Source organism: Castor canadensis, chromosome 8, assembly GCF_047511655.1.
Source record: "Castor canadensis chromosome 8, mCasCan1.hap1v2, whole genome shotgun sequence".
In the NCBI taxonomy this organism is placed as follows: Eukaryota; Metazoa; Chordata; class Mammalia; order Rodentia; family Castoridae; genus Castor; species Castor canadensis.
In genome coordinates, this window is record NC_133393.1 from 78,403,134 (window position 1) to 78,426,609 (window position 23,476).

At 34.5% G+C, this 23,476-nt stretch overlaps 1 protein-coding gene across 5 annotated transcripts in view; it reads left to right on the forward strand.

The window, feature by feature from the left end:
• Cntn1 (contactin 1) overlaps nucleotides 1-23,476 on the forward strand; it is a 355,859-nt gene that overhangs the window by 277,174 nt on the left and 55,209 nt on the right. For 4 of the 5 annotated variants that reach the window (XM_074083135.1, XM_074083139.1, XM_074083138.1 and 1 more), the window contains 2 exons: nucleotides 12,566-12,724; nucleotides 20,381-20,530. In XM_074083135.1, the coding sequence (XP_073939236.1) occupies nucleotides 12,566-12,724; nucleotides 20,381-20,530 (309 nt within the window). Of the gene's footprint in view, nucleotides 1-7,179; nucleotides 9,780-12,565; nucleotides 12,725-20,380; nucleotides 20,531-23,476 lie in introns of those variants that run through there. The other variant, XM_074083140.1, reaches the window with a different exon arrangement.

The window sequence follows — 23,476 nt, forward strand, 5'->3', positions numbered from 1 at the left end:
ACCATTCAAGCCACATCCCATCCCTTGAAGCTTCTAACATAAAAACCCACAATACAGAATGGGTACAGCTTCCTGTCACTTTGATAAATGCTTAAGGAAAATAACTTAAAAGAAGGAAAGGTTTATTTTGGTTCATAATTTCAGAAGTTTCAGCCATGTTAAGTTGGCTCCTTTGTCTTGGAGCCTGTGGTGAGCCAGAACAGCAGGGAAGGGGGCAAGTAGTGAAGAAAACCTGCAATGAGGCAACCAGGAAGCAAAGGGAGAGACTAGAGACTAGAGGGGAGTCCCAGTATTGCTTTCAAGGTCATGTCCCAATGACCTAACTTCCTTCCACCAGGTTCCACTTCAAAAGGGTTCCATTACTTTCCTATGGCCCCAGAACCTGGCAACCAAGCCCTTAGCATTTGGGCCTTTGGGGGACATTTAAGATTCAGACCACGAACAGTTCCATAAATGTGTATTTCAGTTTGCTCCATCAACTGACTGTTCAAAGTCTTGAGAGCAGACTGTGTGAATGATCACAAGCAAAAGATGTTTTGGGAGGACTTAAAACTCCTCAGTTAAGAAAGTGTCACTTAGAGGCAAAGGTTTTTCAAGATTTATTTAGTAGCATTTGTGAAAACATAGAGCAGTTTGTCAAATCTAAGTTCTCAATCATGAGTACACTTTTGGACAACATTCAAAAACGGACCATAAAATTAGGTCACAAAGGCAAAAAATTGGGTTTTAATTTGTATGTGTTCTCATTTTCCTGCTGTACTATAAGTACCATGGCAATGGTACTAGCTATTAGAACACTTTCCTGAAACAAGGGTGAGCAACATATCTGTCATTACAGTTTCCAAAGCAAAAATGAAATTGGGATTATACTGTTCAGGTACCTTCCTTTATATATCATATTAAAATATATTTCTTAATTCAAGTCTGGGGTTTCAATAAATGAACGAATAAAAGGAAAAAAGACTTTATCATCTAAAATGGTTCTTTTGATCTGATTCTTAATCACAACAAATGCTCTATGGAATTTGAAAACATTTTGGAAAAGAGTAGCTGAAGCTAAAGCAGACAATATGGAAATTATGTAAATCAACTTCTCCCCAAAATATGTTTGTGTTGCTTATATTGTTATATTAGAAGCTTATGTTCATTTTGTCTTATGTGGATTTTTATTCAGAAGCAACATTGTGTGTGTGTGTGTGTTGCTTTGTACTTTATTTCTAAGGTAAAATATATAGTTTCAGAATGGAGAGAAATACAAGTTGTACAAAGTAGATATCATCTTTATTTGCTGTAATCTACTGAAATTTTTATTACTTGGCCTAATGACACGGTTACCAGATTCTTTCTTAAAAAGTTCATTTTGGTTGATGACTAAACCACTTTTAAGCTCTTTGTTGTATAAGCTAAGGTAAAGTACGTGAATCAAATAACCCAGTGGAAGCTGTTGAGAACGTTTTTAGTCTGAATAATACTTCTGTACTTTAAATTATTAGAAATGGTTGGCTAAAAGTTTTACGGAAAATGCTCTTTAGTATTTGTTACTTCTAGCTGTTCTACATTAGCAGAGTTTGTATTCAGTCTTCACTGCTCAAGCAAAATTATTTTTGATGCATTTACTTGGAGATGTTGGTCTAGAAAAATTACTTTCTTTAGCAAATATAGAATAGAATCAATCCTAGAGGTTATATAGTCAATTCCCATCCCTTCATTTTACAAACTTGAACTCTAACAGAAAATGTCTTCCCCTGTATCACTGATTTATTAGGTGGCACAGAGTCACCTAAAGATTTCAGTCCAGATCCTAACCTTCTAACAAAGTATCAATAAGTAAAATTTATACTTGTTTTTTAAAACTCACCATGTCAGAAAGATTGTCAAATTTGTTCTTGAATCATTGCTACTAGGTAGTAAAATTTTCTGATTTAAGTTTCTGTCCCTTTCTCTTTTCTTCCCATTGTCTTGTACAGGTTAAAGAAAAGTTATTTAATTTTAAAAATTAAATTAAAAAGTGAATCCAAAGAATCATTAAGAAAAGGTTAATAATCAACTCTTGGATTATTTAGGTTGGTGTATGACTAACTCAAAGACTTAGATAGTACTGAAGGCAAGAGAACACAGAATCTGTTAATAGCTTGTGGAACTCTTGGTGCTAAATTAGAATTTAGATTTATGTGGTATCTGGCATTAATATCCATATTGGGTTCAAGAATCCCTATTTTCAAATTATTAGTATTATTATTATCATTAACTAAGCACTTGTGGAATTATACTCAAAGTTATTATTGAAGCATGCCACACTGAAATTAATTCAAAGGAACTTTAATTGATTCAATGGTCATATGATTACATGCCAAAGTAAGCATGCAAATATACACACCTTAACACACACAATCACACACACACACACACCTCACCACACTCACCACATGCACACACATTCCTCCCCATTACACACACATAAACATGGGAACAGATCCAGATAAACATATAGGCAGCAAGGTTGGTGTCCAGACCATTTTAGTGAAATTAAAGAGGTAGCATTTCAAGTATTTGGGGCAGAAAAACACTCATTCCCCTCAGATATTTGGATAATAGCCTGTGCTTTCCACTTGCTTTGGCCAAGGAAATCTTGCCACAGAGACAGACTAAAGCTTCTGTTTCATGAGCCTTGCAGGACCGAGACAGTAAAATGGTCTGTGTGGCCCACAGTCGCTGGAACAAGGACAGACTGGGCGCCATTCTGAGAGGCATTCTAACCCCATTCTGCACTAAACCGCAGAGATCCAGCTATTAACAGCAAAGCCTTCCCAGAGAATAGGCATCCCCTTTCTTCTGAGAATCAACAAACTGCGGTCAAAGAAAAGCGATTAGGGCCAGTTCTCCATAATTGTTGCATGCTGAAGCTGAAATATGGAGCTGAAATACATATCTGGTTATAATAAGTGCAGAATTTAGAAAATGGCCGGGCCGATTGTTTCAAGGTAAGAACTTAGCAGTTCTAGTTTTAAAAAAACTCCAGCAAAAATACAGCTTTTTCAATTACTATTAGAATTTTAAATACATCAGTGATTTGAAATTTTATTTCCCAATGTAAGTTGAATGTAAATCAATTACTTCTGACTCTCCTTATCTTATGATCAAAGTGGTCAGCATGTAGAAAACTGGGATTTCTTCTTTCTCACCATTGGTTTGTATCCATAGCTTGTTTTAAAAATAATTGGCAACCTTATAGCTTCTTTCTGTGATTCCAGGAGAAAGTGGGAAAGTATTGCAGAATTTAGGAGGCACTGTGAGCTTTTAGATTCTCCACTGCAATACTCCAATGTAGGTTTATGCACCAGTGTGTATTTGTAGGCAATTATGCCAAATTAAGCTGAGAATGATGCCATTTTTTGAAAGCAGGTGATATCCAAAAGTCCTTATATGTGAATCGATGGCACATATTTCATATTTTGAAAATAATTTTGATTTATGTTGACAAAATATACTTTTGCAACTCTAATATTTATGCTGCAAAGATGTCCCTTATGACTATAACATAAAACAAATATATAATAGCATAATTTCATATAGGACAATAAATTTTATAATCATACAATATATTATAGTGAAATGCATATTATATATCATATATCATGTTGGGTTTCTTTTTTTGGCAGGACTGGGGTTTGAACTTAGGACTTTCTGCTTGCAAAGCAGGTGCTCTACTGCTTGAGCCACACCTCCAGTCCTCATATATCATGTTTTTATATGAGGACCTATAACACTTATTGAAGACACTATTTAGCAGAAACAAGCACTGTTTTTAATCTCCATTCTACATTTGAGGAAACTGAGTCCTAGGAGGCTCAGTCACTTGCCTAAGATCACACAGCTCCTTAGCAAAAGAGCAATGCAGATTGATATTTGTAACACAATACAACTAAACACTAATTCAAGTATGTTTAATGAGATAAAATAATGAATGTGGAAAATTTAAATGCTAGTCCTGGCTAGCAATGGTGGTTCATGCCTGTAATCCCAGCCATGTGGGAAATGGATATTGGGAGGATAACAGTGTGAGGTCAGTGTGGGCAAAAAGAGTGAGAAGCCATCTTAACCAACTAGCCTGGTATGTGGCATGCATCTGTGGTCCCACCTATGCAGGAAGCCATAGATAGGAGGATTGTGGTCTGAGGCCAGCCTAAGCAATGTGAGACCCTATCTAAAAAATAAGCTAGAAAAGCAAAAAAGAGATGGAGGTTTGGTTCAGATGGAAAAGCACCTGCCTAAGCAAGCACAAGGCCCTGAGTTGACATTTTAGAACCTCCACCAAAAAGGAAACCAAAATACAAAAACAGTATTTTCCTCTTTGCTTAGAAATGTTTATTCTATAAAAAGTCACAAATAGCAGATTTTTTGGTTTTAGTTTTACCCATGGTATATTTCTGGTTGGTGTATTAATGAGGGAAAGCTATAGTAACTGAAACATTTTTTTTAGCTGGTTAATTTCACATGGTTGCAATGATAATAGCAAAACAGTAAATAAATTACAGTAGATGGTTTTAATGCATTGCTTGGCCTAATCATAGTTATTTGGAAATTTTGTGTGTTTTCCTGCTGATTTTTCACAACACATAATTCATACAGTTTAAAATAGTTCATTCGAACTATTAAAATGTCTTATTACGATGTCTATAGCCATAGGACCTTCATATGCATTTTACCTGTCATCCTAACAAAGTTGCTGTACGGTGGTGGTACACTGTTAATCTCATTTCATTGGCAAAGAAAACCTTTTAATAATTCTTCAGATAACACATTATAAAAAACAGAACACAATCAGGTATCGATGCTCCAAATTTAACTCCCTGAATTCACATTTCTCTTCCTCATGTATCACTTCCCCAAATACCAAGACCAAACCATGTAATTTTTTGTTTTACATCACAATCCCTGTGGCACATGTTTAGTTTATTAAATTAATTAGCTCTTTCCCCTAAAATATTCAGTCATTGATAATTCCATGTTAGACAATAGAAAACAATATTAGAGTATTTAAAATTTGTTTCGTTAATATCTCTTTCCAGCTCCCTTCAATAAACAAAAGAGGACAAAAGTACCTTCCTTGGCTTTGTTACTGAAAAATGCACAATGCAGACATACCTTTGATTCACTTTAATTTTTAGAAAAAGTAATGTACATATTTATCCATAAAAGGACTAAAATTCTGTCATTTGTAACAGCACGTTTGGGACTGGAGGTCATTATTTTAAATGGAATGAGCCAGGCACAGAAAAACAAGTACCACATGATTTCACTCATATCTGGAATCTAATAAAGTTGATCTCATAGAAGTTGAGAGATTGGTTACCAGAGGCCAGGGAGAGTGGGCTGAGGGGATGCACAGCGGAAGGTTGATTAACAGGTACAATATAGTTAGATAAGAAGAAAGAAGCTGAGGTATTTTATTATATGGTAACATAACTATAGATATCAATTATATACTGTGTATTTTTAATGAAGTTAGAAGAAAGGATTCTGAATGTTTTCACCATAAAGAAATTGAAAATGTTTGAGGAGATGCATGTTTACCTTGATTTGAACATCACACAGTGTAGACAGCTGGTGTATATGTGTATTACATACATACATCACACAGTTCCCCATAAATATGTACAATTTTTATATATCACTTAAAAATAAAAATAAATATACAAACTTCTAAATTGTTAACATTATTAGTGGCAAATTGTCTGTGTCATGGTAGTATATAGGAATCCTCTGTGTGAATGTCATTGAATATTTAGGGGCTGTGGCACTGAAGAGCACACTTCTGAGATCAGCTCCTGGTAATGACTCAGTATACTCTTCATACACTCTTCATACACCCCTGAGAATTTCTCCAGATTCGAGGGACTGTAATTGAAAAGACTATGTCAGATTTCTGTAATGCCTGGGGCTTAAATGATTTGGGTGATCACCCGAGCACCCCACTTTAGAGTACCTCTGGATGCTTGCTATGTGACTGGTCACAGTCCCCTCTCTCCAAACTCATAACTTCACTTCAGATCACAGAGACACAAGTGCTGATAATATAGCAAACGTTTATAAAGCCCTATTTAAAAGAAAAAAAGGAATATATCTAAAATTAGCAATTTCAATTTTTATCTAAAGAGCTTATAATTTCATATGCTCAGAGTGCCAAATGAGTTCTGTGACCTTTGTTACTATTTATCATAGTGCTATTGTCATTACTATTTATCATATTACTATTTATCACTTATCATAAGGGTTATATTTGCAACAAGCTGTCAGTGAGTTTTCCTAGATACAATTTCTTCTATTTAAATAACTAGCACCAGGGGATAATAGTGGCTATAAGGTGGCCTAATTTTAACACCCAAGCTATTCTTAGTTATGGGTAAGTGGAAAGAGATGAATGATCATCAAATACATTATTTTCTATAATAACATAGCAACATTATTTAGCATCCAATTGTTAAAAGATCTTCATGGTGTGATGGGTAGAAAAGGCTATGATTTTTGTTATTAGACATATATAGATGAGATATTCACTGTATGTATTTAACAACCTAAGGTCTTAGGCTACTCAGTTAATTCCTAGAAGCCTCAAATTCCAGATTTATGAAAGAAAATACTAAAATACTAGCATTATAGTTAACACATTACCTATGGCAATTTTTTATAAACATTTTCCTTTAATTCCTTCCCATTTGCTATTTATGTACTAGAGACAAAATAAAATAGTATGTAAGAGACAAACTTTCAAGACATCCAGCATCAACCACTGATTAACTTTTGAGAATTATTGTTTAATCTGTCCTTTGTATGTGCATTAGTAGATAGACTTTTGTATTATGAGTGATGAAATTTACAAAGGGTCCAGGAGTTTTGTTGTTGCTGTTTGTTGCTTGTTGCGGAGAGACTCCAGTAGATGCTTATTCTTTAGAGATTCAGTCACTGTTTAAGAGAGAGAGGGGTTCAACTGGGGCAGCACTCCTTACTTTAGCATTCTCTCTAGATCCCCATCCTCAGAGTCTGGGAGAAAACAAGTCTCTTTATTCATGATGTCAACTTGCCTACTAAGGAAACATGACGAATCCCTAAAGTCCATGGCTTCCTGCCCAGTACTGGACATCTGAACTTCCCCTTCAGCATTGATCTTTCCTCTTGCAGGTAAAAACAGAAAAGATGGAGAGAAAAACATGGTGGATCCCTTTCTCCCCGTCTGTGCCAGCCTGCCTCCAACCTGGTGATCGCTGACACTCACCATTTGTGTGAAAGCCTTATTTTTTTTTCACTATTAGCATTTTATATTAGATTTGACTAATTAACTCAATCTTGTAACTTCTGCACTTTTTTTCCTGGCAACCTAGTTCTTAGAGGGTGCTTCCCCACTTGAAGCTTCTAAACTTACTTTGGGTAGAAAGATTTTAAAAAACAAAATTATATAGCTTCACTAACACCTGAAAACAATGCCTAGCTAACTAATATAGTACATCATATTCTGGCCAAGTGATAACTGTGTTTTCCTGCCCCCACCCCTTTTTTTTGAAATTATGTAACTCAGAAGTTAGCTCATTATCTAAAAGAATATGGAGAACTGGTAAAGTGTAACACAGGAGTGTTGCCAGTGAATGGACTATTTGATTTATTCAAGCAGATAATGAACATGTTGCTGTCAAATCCACCATCTACATTAGGCTACCAGGGGCAACAGGCAGCAGCTTCTTACATCCTAGTGCCGTTCATATTCTTTGGCAGGAAAAGGATGAAAAGCAGCAGTAATCAAATGAAGACTAACCATGGCCTTGAAGGGTCTTGGAATAACTCCATGGATTGGACCTTACCTGTACCTCAGTAACAAGATCTACATGAAGATGGCTAAGCGATGAACAGCATGCATTCACATGAAATGTTATTAACTCCTGCCACCAGCCTTCTATTCATTTGAGAGAAAGGTTAAGAATGATTTGGGATGACTGGGGAATTGAAATAGGAAATTAACACTGAAGCTTATATAATGCTTTCCGGGACTCCTTAAGTCTCATTGCTTGAAAATGCTTTTGTTTTCCTCCTTTGGTCAAAGAGAGACATTTAAAAGTCTTGTCTCTTCACAAGAAATAATTTTGTTCTTCTTAGACAGTTTTATATTTAGGTATGAGATACAATTTAGGCCTTTCATTTGGTGATTCCAGCTACTCTATCTGTGGTTGGAAGACTCAGGAAAGCTTTGAGGGATATGGAAATGATTCTTAAATCATTACACATATATGGTTTTATTTTAAAAATAATTTTTCATTTTCAAGGAATAAATGTCTCTGCCTCAATATGTTACATATTTGCATTTTTATGCTTTCTTGTCTCAGTTGGCATCACAGAAGGAACTATCTTTGAATTTGGACTGTAATCTACATCGATTTCCATTTGAATATGTTTAAAATTAATTTGAGGGTTTTCAAGTATTTCTAAATATCCATGGAGACATGTGAGTGAGTCATCATTGTTGGTATTTTCCTTCATTGTCCATATCTGAAATTATTCCACCAAGAACAGATAGGAGCATAGTTTGGGAAAGAAGGAATAAAATTATAAAAGGAGACTTATTGACATCTTTTCACCTCAATCTCACATCTAATTAGGATCTAAGTTCACATTTATTAATGTCAGAAGTTAAGAAAACTATCCTATTACATGGTAGAGATATTTAATACTCAGCTTCAACTTAATACAGCTTCAAACATTAACAAGACCACACAACATAGACTTGCATTTTACAGAATTAAAATAGTCATTGTTATGACTGATTTTCAGGGAAAGATCAGTTCTATAGTAACAAAATGACTTTAACTGACTTATTTTGGTGAAGAAGTCACTTGCCCAGAGAACGATCATTTTATTTAAAAAGTAAAAATAATTCTGAATTTTTTGTTTCCTTAGCATCCTCAAATTCTTCACTGAAATTCATCATTTTAGTAAAAATAAACAATGAGCAATAGGATATTTTATGTGGTGTTTTGCTTTTAATTACTTACTTGCTTGGGAATTCCCAGTTGAGAAGAAAATGACACAGGCATGTCTTTCTTACTTAACACCAGTTTGGGATCTGCAAAGCTGATATTAGTAGAGTGTGCCATGTGGTGAGGTGTCCCAAAAAAAACAGTGGTTTGGGGGTGGGGAGAGTCATTTGAACAACAGTGATCTAGGACTCCACCTATGGTTACTTAAGAAAGAGAGAGTACATTGGGGCTACTGCTCAGTGATGTCACCAACTTAGATGATGTGTAGAGTATATTCACAGCTGCTCTATAACCTGTTTAATCTTGGAGCATCTGAAATTTGAATCTTCTGTTCCATTTGATTTGTCAAAAATGAGTCTGGATTGTTGAGACTATATGGACAGCTTATAATGTGTGGACAATCATTTGGAACACATGTTTTCCTAATTAACTTTTCCCATTGAATGGTACTACATTTCTGAAGGAAAAATGACAGTTGATAACTAACTGTATTTCTGCTCATTTTTCTTTCTAATTACTTCATGCATGAATGAGAAGTGAGTGAAAGTCACATTTGTGTTTTATTCATACATAGGTTTTTTTCTAAAGACATTAATAAATTTCAGTAAAGAATAACATTAATAAAATTTAAAATTATTTATTTATTTACTATTAATAAAAGAAGAGTTTATAAGTGCCTTCCATTGTGCTGAAAAACCAGTAGCTTTGTTATTGTATTTTCCATCGCAGTGCTTATCCCACCGTTCTGAACAAAAACCTGAACAAGTATCATCCAGTAGAGCTGCTTGGAACCCTTCCTCTGGGAGGCAGGCAGGGTGGGATGTGTTGAACTCAGGCCACTTATGCTTGTCTTTGGTGTCAGTATTCTGTTTTGCTTCACCCTGAGTCTTTGGCATACAGTAGAGGATCCTCACATTCTGGACTTTTTCTCACCTCCACCAAATCCATCTGGAAATACTTAACTTTATGAGATCTCAACTTTCTTTTAAGTGACAAATGATAAATGAACAATCTGGAAAGCAGATCCCTGACAGTGATTAATAAGTACTAATAATTACTGTTTCAGTTAACTAGAAAGCTTTTATAGGGTAGTGATAGTAATACTGTTAATAGCTAAAGATTACGTAGGGCTTACTAGGACAAGGCCTAACACTACGTTTTATAACAATGTTACTTTCATCATGACAACAATCCAATGTGATCAATATATTATTTGTATTTTTATGAATGAGAAAATGAGAATTTAGTAATTTTAAGAAGCTTGACCAAGGTAAATTAGGGTGCAGAATTTGAGGCCAAGCCTATTTTAACTCTCAAATTCTGCTTTTTGATAGTATTGTTTCTCAGGTATTTTCTGGGAAATATTTGTAGGCAATTACTACGAGATAGAAAAATCTATATCAAAGGAAACATTATTGCCACACAGGGTTCTGAGGATACTAGCCGCCCCTTTCCATTTGTTCCCTCAATTCCACCTTCTTATGACATCACATTTCAAGGCAAGGGTGAGAATCAGGAATGTATCGTAGATGACCATATATGTGTAGAATTTTCTGAAGCTCAATAGCTATAAATTCTCTTATAATATAAACAAATAATCTCTTAACAACCCACTATAGGCAAGTCATACATCACAGAAAAATGATAGATATAATTAGAGTATTATTCTCAATAATATATTATTGAATGGACAACTGAATAAAATTACTATGCATACATGCAGTGTTCCAACAAATGTACTGCACATGTAGCTTTAATGTGATCTTTGTGAAATATTGATTTGAAACTTTAAGAACTTCAGCAAATAACAGCAGGAAATGATTTATACTAGAGTGGTTAAGGACTCACCTACGGCAATTTGTCTTAAATTCCATTTAACATTTTCTGAATGCCATAACTTTATGTTCAGAATGTGTCTGAATGCATGCATTATAAAAGTTTATCTTCCTTTTAAAATTATTTTATTTTTAATCTCTAATTATTAAAATACTCTAATGTATTCCACTCAGTATTGGACTTGGGATGATGTTTTATGTGAAGTAATGGATTCTTGGTACTGATGAACAATGTACACTATATTTCAATGTGATTTTTTTACACATGAAAAAATGCAACATGTTCTTTCTGAATATCAAATGTACCCTATGCTATTTATGTGCCTGTTTTAAATTATTTAACATGAAGAAGTGTAAGCACACTATTATTGATGATAAATTTATGTTTATTTACCTTTATTATGTTCATATGTGATATATTTCTAAATAATAAAATTCACTGCCACCAATAAGGTATGTCTCGTGTTGCTTTATATCAGTGATAATATGGTTTTTGACCAACAAATATTCTTCCTCTTTGGGGCCAATCACAAAGCAACTAGTAAAGGTGTGGAGTATTGCTCATGCTACTGCAAAAACAAAAAGCCATCCAGGCTAAGCAATCAATCTGATATAAAATTATGCAGTTATTTATTTTCAGTTAAAAGATCAAAACAAATATCTTCTTTAGTACTTTAAAAAAATGAAGGTGTTACTTGACCAAGTTGTTGATTAATTTTTACATTTAATATGCCTAATTCAGTTGGGTATGGACTCCTTTCTGGTGCAACAAAAACAAGTGATGGCATTTCCTCAAATGTCTATGCTAGGAGACATCTTTAACGTTATAAGCAATGGATGACATTTATCACATAAAGTATTTTCCCCAGTCATTTTTAAAAGGGAGAAATCAAGATGTAAAATAGAAGCATCTTGCCTACCATTATGGCATTTACTACTTTTATTACAGTTATTTGTCACTCTTTTCAAGACAATGAGCTATTCAAAACCCAAAAGCTGTGTCTCGTTTATCTTTTCACGTCTACTACTCGGCAAAGTGCTCTCAGGTTAGAGAACAAATAAATAACATTGTTGTTGAATTAGGAAGCATCCATGAAAACCTGTTTTAACTTTATGTTCTGCGATAATAATTCTCATGTTCTAAAATGCTATGAAGTATGATGTGATGTTCTCAGCACATTGCTGGTATTATCTCTGAGCTGACTCTGCTTTCTATATTTTATATAAGCACAAATGTTTCTTTTAACATGATTTATTTTTATTTAATAAAACATGAAATTTTACTACCCAAAATGATACAGAAAATGATTCCCAGAAATTTCCATTCCAAGTAAAATAGATTACCTACATTATCATTAGGGTAAAGGATATATATAAAAGGTTATAAGAAAAAATTTATTCCATTTTTGGAGAATCAGGATGGAAACTTTGACCAAATGTTTTCATATAGCAAGCTCAAAGCCCTGAGTTCAAACTCCCAGTACTGAGAGAGAGAGAGAGAGAGAAATTAGATAATTCAGTGAAAACCACAAATGAACAAATGATATTATTATCACTGCTTATGGTCTATAGTGAAAAGAAATTCAACAACACTAAGTATACTGTACAAATGTTTAAATTAATTGAAACAAGGAAATTTTTATATTCTAATTGTGTATAATTTGCTAGTTGAGATTTATTGATTTCTTGCCCAAATTTTCATTCCAGGACCCCCAGGTCCTCCAGGTGGTCTGAGAATAGAAGACATTAGAGCTACTTCTGTGGCACTTACCTGGAGCCGTGGCTCAGACAATCATAGTCCTATCTCTAAATATACTATACAGAGCAGGACCATTCTCTCAGATGACTGGAAAGATGCAAAAACAGGTGAGTGTTGCTTGTCTGTTCATGGTTCAATATGAAATGCTTAATGAAAAATAAAAACATGGTTTTTTAAGAATTTAATTATTTTGAAATGATTGCTTTCTTAAAGCATTTATGTTTTCAAAACAAAAATTCGAAATGTTTTCTTTATTACATTTAATAATGAAGACAGCTGTACAGAATTTAATCATTGAAACATTTTAAAGCTATAGCAGAAAAACAGTGCATCTAAATTTATAATGGAAAAGCAATCACAGGCTTTTTGGATTTCTTACTGGGACTACATGCAACACTAAGATTTATTGGCAAAAATAATCATTAAGGAGTTTTTGGGCAAATGCCATTAATAGCTATTTGTAGACAGTTTCATTAATTACTTATGTATACTTATTATGTTGCTTAATAAGATAAGGCTTCTCATTTAAAAAAATTCACCAGAAATAAAGTTCCGTAAGGATGTAAACTGTGTGTTCACTGTTCAGGTGTTTCACTTGCAGTACTTTGAGCAGCCTCATAGGGCTCAGTCAATAGATGGACATTCATTAACTCCTACTATGTGTCAAAGCCTGATCTGCATGCTGAAAATACAACTAAACAATATAAAGAAAAATACATAAAAACCCTGCCTTTAAGAAGCTCACTTTCTAGTAGGAGAGATGCCAATAAACAAATATTCGAAGAATATAGTAAGTCATGTGATGAGTGCTAAACAGAAACAACAGAACATAAGGATAGGGAGGTGGAGCTGTGTTTTAAATAGAGCATTTCAGATATTGCAAGGTTTAACATTCCCAATTCTTCTTTTAACTTTTATTTGTGTCTTTGAATTTGAGATGTTTTCTATTGACAGTCCATAGCTAGATCTTAGTTTTTACCCAGTTTGATCATCTCTGCTTTTGATTGAATCTTTAATCTGTTACATTTAATGTTATTATTGATACAGTTGGATTTATAGCTGCCAAAACATATTTGCTTTCCAGCTGTTTCACTGTCTTGTTCCTCTGTTCCTTCTTTGCTGTTTTCTTTTCACCTAAGAACACGTTTTCTAGTGTAACGTTTTAATTTCTTTAATGATACTCATTGTGTATATATTGAAGGCGTATGTATACACTTAATTATTTCAATAGGGCTTACTAAATATATCTGAATTTATCAGAATAGATTTCATTTTTTTAACTTAAATTCAGTGAAATATGGAAATACTTCTTCTAGATATCTCTATTTCCTCTTCCCCCATTTTTGCACTGTTGTACATGTATATATATATACATCCATATATCTTAATACAAATATTACTATCTATAATTTTATGTCTCTTGAAGATAAGGGAGGGAAGAGAGACAAACAAGTATATGTATTTATACTGTGTGTTTTATTAACTTTTTTATTCCAGTTTTTGGTCCTCCTCATTTATTTATGTGGATTTGAGTTACCATCTGGTGTCAGTTCGTAACATGTTCCCCCAGCTCCCTTTGTACAGCTATTTTTAATACATTACATTTCAGTGTCTTATAGACACAGAAGTACAATGATATATGATACATATTATATAAACAAAATGCACATATGTATGAATATATGCATACAGAAAATTGTCCCTCAGAATCTGTACTTAATGTGTCCATTTTCTCTGACTGCTTTCAAAATTTCTCTATGTATTTGCCTTTCATCTTGACCAAAATGTATCTACCCAGATGGAGACTTACTGACTTCTCATATCCTCAGGTTGATATTTCCTCAACTTGGAAAGTTCCCAACTATTACCTCTTCAAATAGACCTTCTCCCCACTCTTCTGGTTGGTCTTCCTTGACATGTACGTTAGATTGTTTAAGTTGACCCAAAATCTATAACTACCTGGTCTTTTCTCAACAGCTGTGCCAACAATGAGATTTATTCCACAGTGTTTCTTCACAAATTCAGCAATAATGAACTTTGAAGAATGAGTGTTTTGTAGGTTATCTGTGTTCTTTTTGCTAGTGCACAAAGTAGAAGTTCTCTTGCAGCTGCATCCTCAGCAGAAGTGAAAAATATTTTTTGCAACAAATGTGTTTTTTGCTGAAAGTAGTGTCCAATAAAAAATGAAAATACAGGATTAAATAGTTTTATGAAGGTAATAATTCAATATATTAAGTAAATATTTACCAAATAGATCAGTTTTCAGTGATCCAAACTTTGAATTTAATTTTGGAATGATGAGATTAAAAAAAAGAGTATATGTATTTAAAATAATCTACTACAAATAGTAGTTCTCTTGGACTTTTTTAGAGAGCAGACACCAGATAGTTTGATAATGTTCTCAGATTTCTACATGAGGCTCAGGTCTTATTGAGAATATCATGGTAGATTCTAGGCTGCTACTTTTAAAGCCCAAAATATATTGAATACTAATAGTGATTGAGAGTGTGTGTGTGTGTTGGCCAGAACATAACAAGTCCTGGAAATCACGCTCTGAGAAGTAGTTAAGAGAACCTGGGATAGGTTCTCTAAAATGGAGAAGAAAACATATTTATCTTTATAGTTGTTTCATATGGAAGGCTAAATTGAATGTTACAAATCTTTATCAGTTAACATATTTGCACATAAACATGTCTCTAGACTTCACATTAGTGAATGTAAACAGCTTAAGCCCATGAGTTATTCTACATAACTCATGAACTCAGAAAACTCATGAACCAGAAAGATTGAACCAGTTAACATTCCCACAACTAGTGTATGAGTATCTCTTCTGCCATATCTTTATTTAGTATTTAGTGTTATCTTTTTTAAGTCTTTACCAAATTGATAGATTAAAAATGAAAACTCCCAGGGCTTATTGGGAGTTTTGGCTTATTTCCTTCTTCCCTTCCTTCCTCTTTCCCTCTCTCTCTCCCTTCTTTCTTTCCTTCCTTCCTTCTCTACCTTCTTTTTGTCTTTCTGTGGCTTCACTTTTTGTAGTTCTCATTTCAAACATGAATTTCTGGAATTTTATGAGGCTATATTCAAATCTCTCTTAGACAAGGATCAATGAATCACACCTGCTGGAATGCCAAATCACAGTTTGCTTGGCTTTTGCTTCAAGGAACTGTACCACAAACTATGGCTCTGCCTGCATTTGACAGGTCATCAATCTCTGGATTGGGTTTAGGGACTGTAGACAAATCTGAGAAGCTGTGTTGGAGCCAGTGAGAAGTCTTTAAGTGTCCATTTCCAGTCTCAAACACAGCCCTGATATTTTAACTAGAACCTCTTGAGTGGTAACTTCAAGTATTTGGGGTTTAGATTGAGATGGAAGATTGTAAAGATTCAGAGTGAATTTATACCTTAAGTAAATACAAGATTCACTAAGGCAGCTTGCAAAATCTAGAGCAGAGGAGATTACGGTGGCTGGGGTTATTCTTGAAACACTGTTTTTCAGTCCTGAAGTGATTCTAGCTATTTCTTAATTCACTCACTCAGTCAGTGTGTTCTGAAGGCCAAACACCACAGTGTTGTTTGGGACAATTACTATGAGTTATTGGCCTTAGCTTATCCTTGAGGCTTGCTTCTCTTTTCCTCAAAGAATAGTCAAAAACTTTACCCTGGATCTTATGGCCTTGAAGTATTTATGGGCAAATAGATCTGTGGATTAATGCTTACGGATAGTTGCTAAAGTAAAAACTCTTAAAATGGTCTTTGGCCTAAGTACTAAAGTAAAGACTTTGGCTTCCTTTCTTCCTTCCTTCTTTCCTTCCTTCCTTCCTTCCTCTCTATAATTATTTATTTATTTGCTTGAATTTATACTCAAAAGTAAAACCATGGGGCTCTGCACACGGCTCAAGGGGTAGAGCATCTATCTTCCTAGTAATCATGAGGCCACTTAAATACCTATCCAGTTATAATAGACATGCCATTTTAATTTTTTTACTGACAGGTTCCTCTGACATGCATTATGCAATTCCTGTACAATTATCAGTGCTGAGATTATCTATTAAAAGTGGCCTGATTCAGAACTGACCCAGTTAAAACCATGTACTTATGACCCAAGTTCTGATTCCTAGGATTTACCTCTAGTGGACAAATGCTCTACTCTCTTTCTCACACACAGGAATAGCATGCAGGTTGAAGGGAACTGAGCTGAAGAGAGAGGACACAGTCTCTCTTTTCCTGGCCATTCTTGTCCACTTGGCTTGGAACATAAATTTGCTTCCAAAACAAGACTGATTTCTGCTGGGAAATTGATTGCTGTTCCTAACCAATCCATGTGACTGGCTTTAGAATAAAAACAAAAAAGAGGGACATTTAGGGCTCAGAATAAGACGAATAAAAATATGTATTAGAGGTAAAACCGTGTTAAAACAAGTGTGCACAGTAGCAATGGAGGAGAAAAATCAGAAAGGATCAACTCAAAATTGAAGAGAATGGGAGAGGGTTTAAGAGGATAGAGAAGAGGACTATCCCTCACTCTAGGCAGAGCAAGGTAACTACAGATTGAATACAGATCTAAGAGTTATACAGCACTGGATATTTTGTGATGGGGCAGGATAAAGGAGAGCCTCCCATCTCTTTTGCCAGTAGATCACCTGATTTAGGGATAAGGGAGACACTAATGTGATTGCTATACATAAGGCAGTCCTTCTTGCATGAAAACATTATTTACTCTAAATAAATGCAAATTTTTGTACTTGTGTTTTATTTAATATACTTTTATGAGTATTTATTAAGTCTTCAATTTGCAAGATATCATGCTACACTATCCTAAGTCACAAAATGTCAATAAAAAGAAGAAGCATATTTATGTTCACAAATGGTAGATAAGAACAAACAAGAGGGAGGAAGAAGAAATATTCTGAGTGTGGGCCTTTTGTGGATGTGGGCAGTCTTGGAGTTCTAGTGGTAACGACGCTGTAGTGGTAATGATGCTGTAGCCTACTTGTTTTAAAATCAGAGCTGGGAAGAATGCCAGGGAAAGAAAGCTTGTTTTTAAATCCTGTCCTGGTTGGTATGTGTTAAAATATCCCACCACATCTGGAGGACTAACAGCAAAGTCACTTTTAATTCTAGGTAATTTTTTTAAAGAAATTATGTGTTAGTTTTGCTAAGTTATTCCTATTAGATATACTGTTTAACTGAGGGAGTATTATAAATACCTACCAAAAACATGTCTATTTTATGTATTTATATTTTTCATAGTACTGAAAATAATATAAATGGGCAAGAGTGATTATAATTGGTTTTATCCTAAAAACAGCAAATTTAAAATTATTAGCAATCTTGACAGAAAACAGTATTACTTTCTAGTTTTTAAATTCCTTTCTTTATCATTTAGAAGGCACATTATAGAAGCCCATTCTCTCGCTATCCCTTTGTAATTAGATTGTTTCAATCACTAGGCCAAGAGCTTCCCTTTGGAGGCCATTAACTCCAAGGCTGCTTGCCTATTTTTCTTCCTTTCTTCATCTCGTCATTAAAATCAAAAGCCCAAGTCTGATTTTAAACCCAGCTTTTACCCTAAATGACTCCAGTTGACCTTTCCAGTCTTATCATCTACCCTTGCTGCAAATACCCCTCCTTGGTAAAGTATGACTTTCTGCTCTGAACATGTCCTGGATCTCCCATGTGCAGTGGAGTATTTTCATACTGGATCCTCATATATGCTTGAAACCACAATCAACTGCAGTCTTCACTATACATTCAGCCAGTTATTCCTGTCCTGACTCAACACACACCTGTTCATACCTGTTGATTATTCAGCTGCTTGGAAGAGCCCCAGTGGAGTCTTGGCCATCATGAGAACACAATATCCTTGCCAAGATGGGCCATTTGGAGTGCTTCCAGCATTTCCATTTTTCAAGTGTTTAAGTGGAGCTGAAGTTTTGCAGCACAGGAAGCAGTGGAGTAGGTCAAACAGTCTTCTTACTCAAACCCTCCAAACTCACAAAATCACAAACTGTCAAATAGTTCTCATTAGCTTCTTGCTTTAAGCTTCTGCATTAGTTTTCCAGGATGTAACAAATCTTCACAGAGACAAAAGAAAACTACTCTCTCATAGTTGTGGAGTCCAGAATTCAAACAAGGAGTTCTCAGGGCTGCACCTTCTGTCTAGGCCTGAGGAACCATTTACTTCTGGTGGTATGTCTTCTTGCTTCTGATTAGAAGCTAGAAGCTGTTGGTGTTTCCAAATGTTCCTTGCCTGTGACTACATCACTTTTATATGTGCTTCTGAGGTCACACTGCCTTTCTCTTTATGAATGTCTCTCCTCTATGTCTTATCTAAGGCCCCTTATTGGATACAAGACCCACCCAGATAACCTAGGATGATCTTATCCAAAGATCCTTAACTTAATTATAGCCTATCTTAAAGGAAAAGCATCTGCCAAGACCCTCTTTCCAAATATGGTAACATTCTTAGGTTCTGATAATTCAGGCATGGGACAGATCTTTTGGGGTGGCCACTATTCAACACTCTATATCTTCTTTTCCATAGGGGCTAAATTTATTTTAAAAATATCCAGTAGGGAAGAAGTGCCACCCTACTCAGAGTCATAAAAACCAGCTGTGTTTCCCTTTTACTCCACAAAAATCCATTCATAACTGACATTTCACTTTCCCTTTTCCACTTACCTGTAAAGAAAGTCCCTATGTACATTAACTGAATCAATGAGACTCTGATTTTGTGTGAGGGAACATTGGAGAAAATAGGAAATAAAGAGGTAAAATGAATAGGAGGGAAGATGAAGCCAAATTTTTAACAGAAAGTCAAAAGTAAATGGCAAAATTAGTGTTCAGAAGAGTAAATTCATAGCAGAATAAGACCAATCTAAGCCACACAGGAATTTGTCCAAAAGTAGAAACTGGATACCAGGATCTTTAAATTTATTATGATAATGAGTAAAACTTCTTTAGAAGCTGCATGTATGATTTGCATAACCAGATAAAAATTCCCTAAATATTAATGTAGTGAGTCAGAAAGCCCAAAGGAACAAATTTTCCAAATAAGTCATGTACAGGTATTTACATGCATTTGTGGGTTAATAATAAAAAACATGTAGAAGTTGTAGTAAGGCATAGACTTGTCTGGGTTGTATATTTGATCACATTTAAAATAGCAAACTAAAGTCATATCTTAACTTAATTTGTAATTGCTCATTGGTGTCTAGTGCCACAAATTCTGAGTAATTAGTTATTATACTATTTCTTATTACTGCTTCAGAATGATGTTAAGTATAAACACAAAGCCACCTAAAATGGTTGTACACATTATCCTTTTTACCCTAATAATAAACCATTTGCTACCATAGACTATACCAGTGATGGCTCATAAAATTTCTAGCCCAGCTATACCCTGGCCTCAGTAAATCTTTCTAGGTTCTACCTCCAGAATAGCTCCTTGCTACTCAAAGTTTAGTCCAGTTACAGAGAAGTTATGACCTGACAGTTCATATGAAGTGCAGAATTTCAGTCCTCCCACCTCAAGCTTGATACCTAGGTAAGCCATATGCATATCACTCGTTCTAGATTCTTATTTGTTATCAACCTCTCCTCTCACTCCCTCGCAATTAACATTTTTGTCCTTAGATGCTGTTTTAACTTCAATTCTGTATACTCACCATTTTCTCCAAAAAAAGTAAAAAAGAAAACTAAGTTTTGAAAATGAGAACTTAGTCAACTAACAATCTCTATTTAATGTTTTTCTTATTTAGATCCCCCAATTATTGAAGGAAACATGGAGGCAGCAAAAGCAGTGGATTTAATCCCATGGATGGAGTATGAATTTCGTGTGGTAGCAACCAATACATTGGGTATAGGAGAGCCCAGTATACCATCACACAGAATTAAAACAGATGGCGCCGGTATGTAAAAGAAACTTGTCAAATTTTAATAGGTTTATAAATACAGTGTCACTTTAATAGGTGGGGTATAGGTGGAAATAAATAATACTCTGAAGTAAGCGATTCCTCTAAAAAGCGCTGTGTGTATATATAATATATATATTTCACATGCATCTATTCTATGCCAATAGTTAAATACTAAAAAATGGAAAAATGAAGTTTATGGGTATTTTTACATAATTAATATTGGAGAAGAGGTAAATAGAAACTACTGCATATTCTACCAGAAACTATTTAAATGAAGTTTGTAGTTAGAATGTAAACCTTAGCATAAATTCTGAATATTAAGTAGGCAGACTGGATTGGACAGGTTTCATGTTCTAGAACTTTCACAGTTTTGTATGTCTCCACAAAGCCATTTATACCTGAAAGCCCACGTGGATAGCGGGTGTAGGCAGGGAGGAAATAAAGAGAATGTAATGGGAACAGGTCACTTGGAAAGCCATAACATGTCCAAGAAATTAGGCTGTATTCCTTTAAGTTCTAAGTCACTCTAAATAGCTCTTTTATCCTGGCTCAACCTTGGCTGCTGGCCTTCCAATTCAGGTTTATATCTATATGCTAATATCAACTCATTTAAATATTCTTAACTGCAAAAAATACTCTTTTTCCCTTTAGGCAAACTGTTATTCTGATTATAGTGATAGCTCTTCTTTTAATTATCCCCTATCTGTCAAAAAATATTTGTATAGACTTTCATTTTGTTTATTTTGTCTATCCTTTGCCAAACTTTAGTGCTTTATTTGGGGGAAAAGATTTTAAGGCGATGACACACTGCCATTAAAATTCTCCTGTGATTTCTTAATATCACTTATCCACATTTCTGGCTCCTTCAATTCCATGGCCTAACTTCCAAATAGAATTATAAGCTCTAATGTCTTTAGTTTTTAAAGCCAAGTAATTGGCAGGGACTGCCATCAATAGACTGTCTTAGAGTTTTATGCAATTTCATGGAATTTTTCAGATAAAAATGATGATTCTGAAGTAAAGGAAGAAAACATCATTTAAATATCTGGTCTGTGTGGAATACTTTCACCTGCATTTCATTTAAAAAATAAAATTAAATTATATAATAAAATTTATATTAAAATATAAATCATTATATTTTAAGAGCTATTTGTGTGCTCATTAATGGGAGTATTCTCAGACACAGTTTATCTAAGTTCATATACTAGCAAGATTTAGAATTCAAATACAGATCTGTCTGACAATGCTTCTCCTACATCAAGTCTCATACATTGAGTTTTGAGTCCTCTCCTTTCCCCTCCCTTCCCGTCTCCTCTCTCTCTCTTTCAGTACTGTTTTTTTGTTGTTGTTGTTTTTCTTTGCAGTACTGGGGTTTCAACTCAAGGTCTACACCTTAAGCTACTTCACCAGCCCTCTTTTGTGAAGGGTTTTACGAGATAGGGTCTCTCAGAACTATTTGTCTGGGCTAGCTTCGAACTGCAATCCTCTTGATCTCTGCCTCCTGAGTAGCTAGGAGTATAGGCGTGAGCCACCAGAGTTTGAACTTTGAACTCAGAAACTCATATTTGCTAGATAAGCAAATGTGAGGTCCAAACCCAGCTGTCTCTAAAAGGCAGCTTCTCAAGCAGAGTTCTTAAAAATTCACCCATTTATATGAACAAACATTAGAGTTCTGATAGAAACTTGAATTTCATCCTTAACTCTGAAGCTAGATGTGACTTCAATCTTTTGTTTTTCTTTTTTGTTTTAGTATATCCACCTACAAAATGAACACACATGTTCCCTTTTCTTTACCTCATAGAAATCTCATTGGGTTATGGAGGTAATCCAAGTTGAAGCTGTGTAAAACACAGATACCACGTAACCAGGATCCTGGGTTTGTTTCTTTTTAATTATTCCCCAGAACTACCTATGTTTGCAATAAAGGCTTCTGTATGACAGAAGCTGAACACAGCTGCCCTTTCTTGACGACAAAAAGAAGAAGAAAATGGGGCATGACTTGACTGGTGGTTTCGACCACATAATTTCACACTGAGAGACCATGCACTTGTTTTAACAAACATTGACTTTCAGAATAAAATTGCAAAAAATACCAAGTGATTAAGTTGGCCTAAACAAACATTTCAGTTAAAACATTAATATTTCTATCTCAACTACAGAGCTTTTTTATTTCATGCAGGTTGATTAGTTTTCTGTGATCACTTGATTGATTCAAGTCTTACCTGAACTCCAGTTTTTTTGAAGTAAAAATAGTTCACAGAGGGGAGGACACTTTCTTTGGCACTGGTGATAAATATGGTCCTCTATTTTCATTCTTAGAAATGTTTTTGTAGTAAGGGAGGTAATGAAGTTCATTAAAAGTTGTGGAAAAAGTTATAAACAGCCATGATGGGCCAGGTATGAAGCAAGAGCAGAGAGAAAAAGAAGGCTCATTCTTAGGAAATTTTAGCAAACAATATCCTTATTATCTCAGATGATGGCTGTCTGGGCACGACTACTATAAGGTCTGTCTTAGATTTTTTCTTAAATCTCAAAGTAGAAGTGATGAAATTAAGTACATTTTAAGGAACAATAATTTAATTCTTTTGTATCTGAATCTATAGAAGTAATTTTGGAAATAATTTATATTTAATACCATATCTAGTAGTAATGTGCTTAACACCAGTTAATGTTAGAAAAAAATTGTATCAAAGTGATATCAAACCTGAAATTTTGGCAAGGGTGTTAATTTCAACTGATTTCTTTTCAGCATCACCTTCATTAGGCATCACCTCTTTCATTATTTAGAGGGATGCTTAGAAAATAACTTCCTTTAAATACTATCAGAGCCAAAAAAGAAAAATGACATGATTTAAATCTCATTTACAATTCCAGGTATCTGTAGTGTTAAAATGAGAAAGTTCATTTATTTCATTTGTGGAAAAATTAATCCTATAACCT